The sequence below is a fragment of the Mustelus asterias genome, chromosome 3 (assembly GCF_964213995.1).
Source record: "Mustelus asterias chromosome 3, sMusAst1.hap1.1, whole genome shotgun sequence".
NCBI lineage: Eukaryota > Metazoa > Chordata > Chondrichthyes > Carcharhiniformes > Triakidae > Mustelus > Mustelus asterias.
The window spans coordinates 139,990,612-140,002,989 of NC_135803.1; the positions used below are offsets into that span (position 1 = coordinate 139,990,612).

At 44.1% G+C, this 12,378-nt stretch overlaps 1 protein-coding gene across 3 annotated transcripts in view; it reads left to right on the top strand.

Moving 5' to 3' along the window:
- The window catches only part of cenpp (centromere protein P), a 282,096-nt gene that overhangs the window by 41,185 nt on the left and 228,533 nt on the right, over window positions 1-12,378 (top strand). For all 3 annotated transcript variants that reach the window (XM_078209767.1, XM_078209764.1, XM_078209765.1), the window contains exon 6: window positions 11,628-11,724. In XM_078209767.1, the coding sequence (XP_078065893.1) occupies window positions 11,628-11,724 (97 nt within the window). The remainder of the gene's footprint in view (window positions 1-11,627; window positions 11,725-12,378) is intronic.

Below are 12,378 nucleotides of genomic sequence, written 5' to 3' on the forward strand. Positions count from 1 at the left end.
CTCTAATTTTGGCCACTTGGGCATCCCTTATTTTAATTGCTGGCACCATTGGTGGCCATGCCTTCAGCTGTGGCAGCAGCTTCATCTTAAACTCTGGAATTGCCTTCCTAAACTTCTATATCTCATTCTTGTCTTTTGAGAGGTTCTATAAAACTATCTCTTTGATTAATCTTTTGATTTCCTGTCCTAATGTCTCTCTGTAGCTTAGTTTCAAATGTTATTTGACAGCACTCCTGTGTGGAGGGAAAATCATTGATGAAGCAGCAGAATGAAGATAGTTGGATGTGGAACACTACCCTGAGGAATTGCTACAGTGATTTTGTGGGGCAGAATTAATTGATAAACAGCAGCTACAATTGTGTTTTTTGTGATAGATATGACCTCAGCTGCTGTTGAATTTTCTTCCTGGATCCCATTTCTTTCAGTTTTGCTAGGGCTCTCTGACATCACTTTTATCGAATGCTGCCTTGATGGTAAGAGCAGTCACTCCCACCTCACCTGAATTCTGCGCTTTTTTCATGTTTGGATCATGGCTGCAATGAGATTGAGAGTCAAGTGATCCTGGTAGAATCCAAATTGAACTTTTGCACTTTTCAATCTTGTCTTTTTCATTCTTGTGTTGGGAGGGGCCTTTATTGAGGGTGGTGATGGATGTTCATGGAGCTTCCACTTGCTGTTAGTTTCTTAAATGTCTACCACCATTCATGACTGGATATGTCAGGGTTACAGAGCTTTGACTCAGTCTGCAAGTTCTGGGATGGCTTAGCTCTATCTGTATGCATACTGGTTCTAAGTTGGCTCCCTGTTTTCAGGTTTGCCTGCTGCTGCTCCTGTTATGTTTTTATATACTCAGTGAATCAGGATTAGTCATCTGGGTGGACTGAGGGATATGTTGGGCATAATGCTTGATTTGTTCTTGATCTATTCCACTTAGCCTATTGGTGGTGCCACACAAGTAATTGAAGGGTACCCTCAGTGTGGACACGGAACTTGATCTTCGCAAGAACTGGGTGGTGGTCGCTCATGGTCGCAGTACCATCCTGTTTCTGACCAGTAGATTGAAAAACTGAGCTCAAGTAGATTATTCCCGTATGCATTTTCACTGTATGTCGCATGCCCAGCTTGGTAGAGGTATTTTTTAGGATTTGGCAAGCTTGCACAGCAATGGTATGATTGACCTGCTTTTGGTGATGAACATTGATGACCGCCATCCAGATTATATTCTTAATCTGCTGGATCAACTGAGTGAATGCTCTTATTTTATTTCTGCAAACGAGAGAGGGAAAATGACAACAGTTTGTCATTATATAGTGCCTTAAATACCATAAAACATCTCAAGACATTTCACACGAGTTTTACGAAGCAGAATTTGACACCTAGACACACAAGGCAATGTTGGGGCGGATGACCAAAAGTTTAGTCACAGAGGTAGATTTTAAGGATAGTCGTAAAAGAGGATAGAGAGAAATGGAGGCAGAAAGGTTTAGTGAGTGTATTCTGGATAATAGAACCTAGGCAGCTGAACACATGACCACCAGTGATGCAGCAGTGAAAATGGGGGATGCCCAAGAGGACAAATTTGGAGGAGTGAAGATATCTCAAAAGATTGAGGAGCTGTGGAGGTTACAGAGATGGGGAGGGGCAGGATCCCGGAGAAATTTGAATACATGAATGAATATTTTAGAATCAAATTGAGGTGAGGTATCAATAAACTGCTTCTGCCCATGAAGTTGTAGGGTAAATTAGCCAAACTCTTATCTCCAGCAGAGACCTAAAATCAAAGGCACGGTTGGAGAATTGTTATAATGAGTTGCCCTATTTTTGATTTGTGCTCTCCTCAAATCTGGCACTAAACTGCAAGTATGGGTTTGGTGAATTTATTTTTGAGTACCAAGAAGAGATGCTACTTTTGGGGAGGGGAACTCATGTAGCCACAGTGATGTTGAATTTTTTTTGTCCACAACTAAACTTATTCTCTTCAAACTGTTGTTGGCAGTTTTTTTTCTGATCTCAAATACGTTTTGCTTCTGATATATTTCTAAGGAGGAAATAGCAACGTTTTGCTACCTTTCCATTTGATAACTTTGAGCAGGATTAACCATGCAACCCGGCGCATCTTTCATGGCAGCCAGAGGTGGCCTGCCATTGGCTGGTGGTGGGAACATCTGGTCCCCGCATTGTCAATGGGGTTCCCTGTTGAATGTACCCCTGGCTGTCGTGAAACCCATGGCGGGGGTATGACATCAGTGGGACCAGTAGATCTCAGCAGCAGAAAGTTCTGGCCTTTGACTTGACATGATTCATGGCTTTCTAATTTATATCTACTGCAATATCAGCCGTAGTCTTAAACTGTACATTCTTGCAACCTGCAAAGCACAGCTGGAGTGGGCTGACACGAACAACACTGCAAGGAAATTCCCAACTGATGGGTTCCGTTGAAATGTTTCTGATTTTTTTTCTGCTTCTATGCCAATGGAAGGGGACCACTTTCAATAACACCACTTTCTTCCTAAGTGAACAGAAAAAAAATGTTTTGTTACTCTGGTGTGATCTGTGTTTGATGGTTCAATATCAACTGCCACGACGTGTGTACACTGTTTTTGTTGTTTCAACATATTTTCCAGTCAAACTGATGTGGATTTGATTTGATTATAGAGCACGAAGAGTCATAGTTTGAGGATAAGAGGTAAACCTTTTAGAACTGAGGTGAGGTTCAATTTCTTCACTCAGAGTGATGAATCGATGGAATTCACTGCCACAGAAAGTAGTTGAGGCCAAAAGGTTGTGTGATTTCAAGAAGGGATTAGATAAAGCTCTTGAGGCTAAAGGGATCAAGGGATATGGGGGGGAAGGCAGGATCAGCATATTGAATTTGATGATCAGCCATGGTCATAATGAATGGCAGAGCAGGCTCAATGGGCCGAATGGCTGACTCCTGCTTCTATTTTCTATGTTTGTAAAAATTATTTCTTGAGATATGGGTGTCACTGGCTAGGCCTACGTTTATTGTCCACCCCCAATTGCCGTTGAGAAAGGTGGTGGCGAGCTGCTTTCTTGAACCACTGCAGTCTATGTGTAGGTGCACCCACAGTGATGTTGGGGAAGGTTTTCCAGGATTTTCACCCAGCGACAGTGAAGGAAAGGCAATATGTTTCCAAGTCAGGATAGTGAATGGCTTGGTGGGAAACTTCCAGGTGGTGGTGTCTCTGCTGCTGTTGTCCTTCTAGATGGCAGTAGTTGTGGGTTTGGAAGGTGGTGTCTGAGGAGGCTTGTTGAGTTCCTGCAGTTCATCTTGTAGATGGTACACACTGCTGTCACTGTATGTTAGTAGTGGAGGCAGTGAACCTTTGTGGAAGGGGTGCCAATGAAGCGTGCTGCTTTGTCCTGGATGGTGTCAAGCTTCTTGAGTGTTATTGGAGTTGCAATCATTCAGGCAAGTGGAAAGCATTCCATCGTACTCCTTTCTTGTGCTTTGTAGATGGTAAACAGTCTTCGGGGAGTCAAGAGGTCAATTACTTTCTGCATGATTTCTAGCTTCTGACCTGCTGTTGTGCCACAGCATTTATCTGGCTAGTCCAGTTGAGCTTCTATAAGACCAAAAGATGTAGGAGCAGAAGTACACCATTCAGCCCATTTAGTCTGCTCTGCAATTCAGTGAGATCTGGTACAGTAATCCTCAACTCAACTCTCCCACCTTTTTTCCATAACCCTTTATTTCCTTTCTGATTTAAAATCTGTCTATCTCAGCCTCCAACATACTTAACGACACAGCCTCTACAGCCCTCTGCAGTAAAGAATTCCACAAATCACTATTCTCTGAGGGAAGAAATTCCTTCTCATCTCTGTCCTAAATGGATGACCCCTTACTTTGAGATTCGGCCCTCTGATCCTGGACTCTCCTAATAAAGGAAGCAATCTGTCAAGCCCCCTTGAGAACCCTATATGTCCCCATAAGGCCCCCTTTCATTCTTCTAAACTCCAGTGAGTACAGTCTCAAACTACTCAATCTCCTCATAAGAAAATCACTCCATACTCAGGATCAAAAAAGGGTCGAGAGCTTCAGGTTTTTTGGTGTCCAGATCACCAACAACCTGTCCTGGTCCCCCCTGCTGACACTATAGTTAAGAAAGCCCACCAACGACCCTACTTTTTCAGAAGACTAAGGAAATTTGGCATGTCAGCTATGACTCTCACCAACTTTTACAGATGCACAATAGAAAGCATTCGTTCTGGTTGTATTGCAGCTTGGTATGACTCCTGCTCTGCCCAAGACTGCAAGAAACTACAAAATGTTGTGAATGTAGCCCAATCCATCACGCAAACCAACCTCCCATTCATTGGGCCCGATTTTACCATTGCGTCGTGCCCGTATTTAGGCGCGAAAACTTGATAAAGTCGAGCGTGAGGCCATTAACGTGATCCATGCCTGCATCCACGCAGATGTCCACTTTACCAAGGCCTGAAAATGGCCACGATCTGAACCGCGCCCGAAACAGGTGCAATGGCGATTTAAATTCATTTGCATGCATTTAAATTGAATTAATGGGCTGCCCAACCAACCTTACCGGCATTTCCTCCTTTACCATCGTATTCGCCTGTCCAGACATGCTTGGCAAAGGTCTGTTTCGGGCGCACCAGCTTCTGAAGAGGTAAGTTCAGAGCTTCCAGCGGCTCTCTGACTCAGATCGGTGGTGAAGGGGGGAGGGAGGCGGGCCAGATCATTCTCGGAGGAGGGAGGCCCAATCATTCTCTGGTTGGGGGGGGGGGGGAGACGGGTCAGATGTATCTCTGGTGGGGGGAAGACCCGATCGCTCACTAGTGTGGGGGGGGGCGGGGGGAGGCCAGATGGATCTCTGGTGAAGGGGGCTGGGGGTCCGCTGCCACTCTGCGGGCGATCCGTGGGGGAGAAAAGGGGCAGAGGGTCACGATCGGTCTGGGTAGCAAGAGGGGGTGGGTGGATAAGGGGGACAGTTACGTTGTGGGGGTGTGGCGATGTCTGTCGGAGGCCAACGCTCCCGCTTTTTGCTCCTGGGCCACTTTATCTGCTTTTTGCGGCCCAGGAGCGATGTAACAGGGGTGCGTTTTTCGCATTTTGTTTTCACTGCGCATGTGCAGTTCAAAGCTCCGATCAGACCAGCAGCGTTTCGGGCACGATAAGTCCCGCCCACAGCACAATTCAGACTTGCGATTTTTTTTTTCAGGCTGTGCGTGTATGGGGACACCTGAGAGCAGATTTCCAAGTCGGATCTGAATTGCGCCCAGATTCAGCACTTAGAATCAAAATGGTAAAATCAGGCCCATTGACTCTGTCTATCTTTCCCGCTGCCTCGACAAAGCAGCCAGCCTAATTAAGGACCACACACACCTCGGACATTCTCTCTTCCACCTTCTTCCGTCGGGAAAAAGATACAAAAATCTGAGGTCACGTACCAACCAACTCAAGAACAGCTTCTTTCCTGCTGCCGTCAGACTTTTGAATGGACTTACCTTGCATTAAGTTGATCTTTCTCTACACCCTAGCTATGACTATAACACTACATTCTGCACTCTCTCGTTTCCTTCCCTATGAATAGTATGCTCTGTCTGTATAGCACGCAAGAAAGAATACTTTTCACTCTATGTTAATACATGTAACAATAATAAATCAAGTCAAAAAATCAACCTCGTAAACCTTCTCTGGACTACCACCAATGCCAGTATATCTTTCCTTTGATAAGGGGACAAAAACTGTTCATAGTATTCCAGGTGTGGCCTAACCAGTGTCTCTTATTGTCGTAAGCCAATTCTAATAAATTTGTCAGGCATGATTTCCCTTTCATGAAGCCATGCTGACTCTGCTTGATTATATTTTGTATTTCTAAATGCTCTGTTATTACATCCTTCATAATGGACTCTAATATTTTCCCAATAGCAGATGTTACGCTAACTGGACTATAGTTATTTGTTTATTGTCTCGCTCCTGGTTGTTTTCCAATCCTCTGGGATTTATCCAGACTTTAAGCATTCTTGGAAGATTATTACCAGGGCATCCACTTTCGCAGTAGCTACTTCCTTTAATATCCTAGGATGTAACCCATCAGGTCCAGGGGACTTATCAACCTTTAGCCCTGTTAGTTTCCCCCCCATCTTGCTCCTTGATTATTTAATATTTTTGGAATGTTATTAGTGTCTTCCACCGTGTCTTCTGCCATTTCCTGGTTCTGTATTATTATTTCTCCAGGCCCATTCTCTAAGGGGCCTATGTTCACTTTGGTCTCTCTTTTTATGTATTTAAAGAAACTCGTACTGTCTGTTTTTATATTACTTGCTAGTTTACCCTCATAGCTTATCTTGTTGATCTTTTTTGTCATCTTTTGTTGTTTTATAAATCTTTTTAAATTCACTGGTTTACTACTAATCTTTGCCACATTGTATGTTTATTTCTTTCAGTTTAGTACTATCCTTAACTTCATAAGTGAAGTGTATCCCTTCCTAGAATCCTTGTTTCTTACTGGGCTATATCTTTGTTGTGAGTCATGAACTATTTTCATAAATGTCTGTCATTGCTGATCAACCGTCCTTACTGCTAAAATTCTTTCCCAGTCCACTCCAGCCAACTCTGCCTGCATTCCTTTGTAAGTACATCTTGAAGTTCAGTATAGTTGTTTCTGACCCACGTATCTCACTCACAAACTGAATGCTAAATTCTGCCATATTATGGTCACCGTTTCCCAGAGGATGTTTTATTCTGAGATTGGTTATTAATCCTGCCACATTCCACAGTACCAGATCCAAAATAGCCTGATCCCTGGTTGTACCCACAAAATATTGTTCTAGTATACTCTATGAATTCTTCCTCATGGCGACTTCTACCGATTTGATTTTCCCAATCCACATGAAGATTAAAGCCACTCACGATTAACGTACTGCCTTTTTTACATGCCCTCATTATTTCCTGATTTATTCTCTGTTCTACAGTATAGCTACTGTTAAGGGGCCAATGGACTCCTCCCATCAGTGTCTTCTTTCCCTTGTTATTTCCTACCCCCACCCATATGGATTCTACATTTTCCAATCCAAGATCATTTCTTGCTATTGTACTTGTTCGATTTCGTGCTAACAAAGCCACCCAACCTTCCTTTCCTCCCTGTCTATCCTTGCGATAAGTCACATACTCCTGGATACTTAGTTCCCAACTTTGATCTCTTTGTAATCATATCTCAGTAACGGCAACAAAATCAGACCCATTAACCTCAATTTGTACCATGAATTCATTTATTTTATGCCAAATACTCTGTGCATTTCAGTAAAGAGCAATTAATTTTACCTTTTTACTGTTATTTCCCCTTCGATCCTATTTGCTGTTTTTTCATGTTCATACACTCTGGATATCATTACCCAAATATCTGTCTTACAATGCTGCCATATCCTTTTGCTTTGTAATCCTACCTATCCCATCTCCAGAACAATCCGCCCTCTATTTAATTTAAAATCCTCTCTACTTCCCTAGTTATGCAATTTGCAAGAATACTTGTCCCAGCGCAGTTCAGATGTAGGCTGTCCCAACGGTGCAGCCCCCACTTTCCCCAGTACTGATGCCAGTGCCCCACAAACCGATCCCACTTGTCACACACTTGTCACAAGCCATGTACTTTCTCTAATTTTATGTCCCTATGCCAATTTGCACGTGGTTCAAGTAATAATCCAGAGATTATAACCTTGGAGGTTTTGTTGTTTAATTTTGTGCCTTGTTCTTCAAACTGACTATGAAGAACTTCTTTCCTAGTCCTCTCTATGTCATTAGTATGTACATGGACCATGACATCAGGATCCTCCCCCTCCTCTCCAGCCTGGAGCTGATGTCCTGAATCTTGGCACTGGGCAGGCAATGTGTGGATTCTGGGTCTTTGCTGCAGAGGACAATGTCAATCCTCTTCACTATACTGTCCCCACTACCACTGCATTCTTATGTGCTTCTCCCACTTGAATGGCTTCCTGTACTATAGTGCCATGGCCAGTCAGCTCATCCATCCTGCAGCTCCCACTCTCATCCAAACCTGAGAGAACATCAGACCTGTTCGACAATTGTGGAGGCTAACACTGCTGCAGTCCTGCCCTCTTGGTCCTCTTACCTATCTTAGCTGCAGCCACACCCCCTGTCCCTGACCACTTGCCAAACCAGAAGACCCTATCTTAGGGGGCATGACTGCCTCCTGATACAAAGTGGTCAGGTAATCCCCCCTTCCTCCCTAATGTATTGCGATGTCCACAGCTCAGCCTCCAGCTCAATGACATGGCCGTAGTTTCTCAAGCCGCAAACAGGTACTGCAGATGTGCTCGCCCTGGATCACAATGTTATCCAGGAGCCCCCACATGCTGCAGCTTTGACACATCACTGGTCCCGCCATCCTTAATGTGTTTTAAATAATTACTTAATCATATTATTTACTTATGTTATTAAATATGATTTTAAACCTTAGGGATGGAATAAATCTTAAACACTTATGAAAGAGACTCAGTAGATATTCACCAAGCAGCTAGCTTCCTCTCCAACCAATCAAATTGTGTCTTTGCCGTGATGCCACTATTTGTTTTCAATCTCCCAACTTCTCTTCTCGTGCTGTTTTCATTCTGCCAACTGCCTCCCTCCTTGCACTGTTTTCAGTCTCCCAGCTGCCTTTCTTCTTGTGCTGTTTTCAATCTCAGGACTGCCTCTTCTCTCGTGCTGTTTCTAATCTGCCAACTGCCTCACTTTGCAATCCTTTTCAATCTCCTATCTAATCAATGGAAAGCCCTAGGATGTTGATAGTAGGAGATTTGGTTATGGTAATGCCTTTGAATGTCAAGGACATTGGTTAGATTTCCTCTTGTTGGAGATGGTCATTGCCTGGCATTTGTGTGGTGCGAATGTCAATTGCCACTAGCCAGCTAAAGCCTGGATATTGTTCAGGTTTTGGACATGGATTGCTTCAGTAGCTGAGGAGTCACAAATATTGCTGAACATTTTGCAATCATTAGCGACCATCCCCACTTCTGATCTTATGGTGGAAAGAAGGTAATTGAAGTAGCTGACGATGGTTGGGCTTCGGACACTACCCAAAGGAGCTCCGGCGGTGTTGTCCTTGGAATTGAAATGATTGACTTCTGGCAACCTCAATCTACCTTTGTGCTAGGTATCACTTCAACCAGTGGAGAGTTGACTCCAGTTTTGTTAGGGTCCTTGATGCCACACTCGGTCAAATGCTGCCTTGATATCAAGAACAGTTACACTCAGCTCACCTCTGGAATTCACCTTTTTTGACCATGTTTGAACCAAGGCTGAAATGAGGTAAGTTGCTGAGTGGCCTAGCGGAACCCAAACTGAGCGTCAGTGAGCAGATTATTGCTAAGTAAGTGCCACTTGATAACGCTGTTGATGATCCCTTCCATTGATTTGCTGATGATCAAGAATACACTGATGTGACGGTAACTGGCCGCGTTGGACTTGTTCTACCTTTTCTGACAAGATATACTTGGGCAATTTTCCACATTGTTGCGTTGCAGCCAATGTTGTAGCTGTACTGGAACAACTTGGCTATGGGTGCGACAGGTTCAGGAGGACAAATCTTTGGCCCATAGCCTTTGTAATATCCAGTGCCTTTAGACATTTCTTAATATCAGATGGAGTGAATCAAATCAGCGAAGACTGGCATCTATGATGAGGAGACCGAGGTGGATCATCCACTCTGCATTTCTGACTGATGATGGTTGCAAATGCTTCAGCCTTGTCTTTTGCACTGATGTGTTGGGCTTCCTTGTTATTGAGAATGGTGATATTTGTAGAACCTCCTGCCATGTACTTTCTCTAATTTTATGTTCCTATGCCAATTTGCACGTGGTTCAAGTAATAATCCAGAGATTATAACCTTGGAGGTTTTGTTATTTAATTTTGTGCCTTGTTCTTCAAACTGACTATGAAGAACTTCTTTCCTAGTCCTCTCTATGTCATTAGTATGTACATGGACCATGACATCAGGATCCTCCCCCTCCTCTCCAGCCTGGAGCAGATGTCCTGAATCATTGTCTGCCACCATTCTGGATTTGGCAGGACTAGAGTTTGGATCTAATCTGTTGGTTGTGGGATTGCTTAGCTCTATTTTATCACTTACTACTTGTGCTGTTTGGCACACAAGTAGTCCTGAGTGTATGAAGGCCCCACCTTCTCATCCTTGTCTGAGGTGCGGTGATCCTCGGATTAAATTACCACCAGTCAGCTCTCCCCTCAAAGGGGAGAGCAGCCAATGATCATCTGGGACAATGGCAACTTTACCTTTTTTAATCCTGTGTTCTAGGTTCACCAGGCTGATACCCAATTTTTTAAGTGTGCCTGGTGGTGCTTCTGGCATGCCATCCTACACACTTCATTGAACCAGGGTTGATCCCCTGACTTGGTGGTAATGGTAGAGTAGGGGATATGCTGTGTCATGAGATTACTGAGTACAATTCTGCTGATGCCGATGGCTCACAGCACCTCATGGATGCCCAGTCTTGAGTTGTTAGACCTGTTTCAAAGCTATCCCATTTAGCATGGTGGTAGTGCCACTACATGATGGAGGGTATAATTAATGTGATGACAGAACTTTGTGTGCATCGGGACTGTGCCGTGATCACTGCTACTGATACTGTCATGGACAGATGCATCTGCAGTGGGCAGATTGGTGAGGATGAAGTCAAGCATGTTTTTCCCTCTTGTTGGCTCCCTCTCCCCCTGCCGTAGACCTAGTCTAGTAGCTATATCCTTTAAGACTCAAGCAGCTCAGTCTGTAGTGGTGCTTCTGAGCCAATCTTGGCGATAGACATTGAAATCGTCATCCAGAGCACATTCTGCACCCTTGCCACCCTTCAGTGCTTCATCCAAATGGTGTTTAACATGGAGCAAGACTGATTCATAAGCTGGGGTTGGAGCCGAACAGGATGACTTCTTGAGATCCGGAATCAATGTTGAGGATTGCCCGGGCAACTCTCTCCCAACTGCATACCACTGCGGTGCCTCCTTTGCTGGGTCTGTCAAAGAACAAAGAACAATACAGCACAGGAACAGGCCCTTCGGCCCTCCAAGCCCGCGCCGCTCCCCGGTCCAGGATTGAATCCTGAATCCAGGATCCCCGCCCAATTTTCCAGCCTATCTACATGTCCTGCTGGTGGGACAGGACATACCCTGGGATCATTATGGTGATGCCTAGGACATTATGTGCAAGGCATGATTCCCTGAGTATGACTGTTGGGTTGACAGGACTGAGTTTGCTGCTGTTGTTTCTGGTACCTAGGTCAATGCCCCGTGATCCATCCTCCGGTTCTGTTCCTTTTTTTTAGACTTCTTAACAGTTGATACAACTGAGTGGCTTGCCAATTCAGAGGGCTCGTAAGAGTCAATCACATTGTTGTTAATCTGGAGTCACATGCAGACCAGACCAGGTAAGGGTGGCAAATTTCCTTCCCTGAAGAACATTAGTGAAACAGATGGGTTTTATTTATGACAAGAATTACCCTGAGTCTCTGGATTACAAGTCTAGTGACAACCTCCTATGTTTCCAGCGACTTGATGGATGTTAGCAGGGGATCAAATTTGAACTTCTGTTTGAAACCTGATTTACTTAATATTTTTCCAGAGCTGAAGAAAAGAAAAACCTCCTGCTATTTTTCAGAACACTCCCAGCCTATGCAAAATGGTATGAGTGTCGCCAAGTCACCTTTAAACATTTCAAGGTAAGACAAAGCATTGTATTATCTAGTTATAGATTCTTACTGGTAAAATATTATCTAAAAAATATCTTTTGTGTCGATGTTTGAAGACTTCAGCACTTGAAGACTTAATCACTGGGGGCAGCATGGTGGCACAGTGGTTGGCACGGCTGACTCACAGTGCCAGGGACCTGGGTTCAATTCCAGGCTTGGGTCACTGTCTGTGCAGAGTCTGCACATTCTCCCCGTATCCACGTGGGTTTCCTCCCAGTGCTCCGGTTTCCTCCCACAGCGCGAAAGATGTGCAGTTAGGCTGTGCTAAATTCTCCCACAGAACAGACGCAGGAGTGTGGCGACTAGGGGATTTTCACAGTAACTTCATTGCAGTGTTAATGTAAGCCTACTTGTGACACTAATAAATAATGTTAATCACTTGCGCTGCTAACTTAAGACTATTCTGGGTGTTAAAAAGTCATTGAATTCACAAACTGATCAGGTGGAAATTCTCTTCCTCCAATCGCACATGCATTCAGCAGAATCACCTAGTTTAGACGTGCAGACACACGATCAAAATATGTGTGATGTTCTGTCACTGTTACCGGCATTTTGTTAGACTATCTGGCCCTTCATCTTCAAGCCATCATCCTTTTTTCAAATCCTACCATTGTCTTCTCCTCG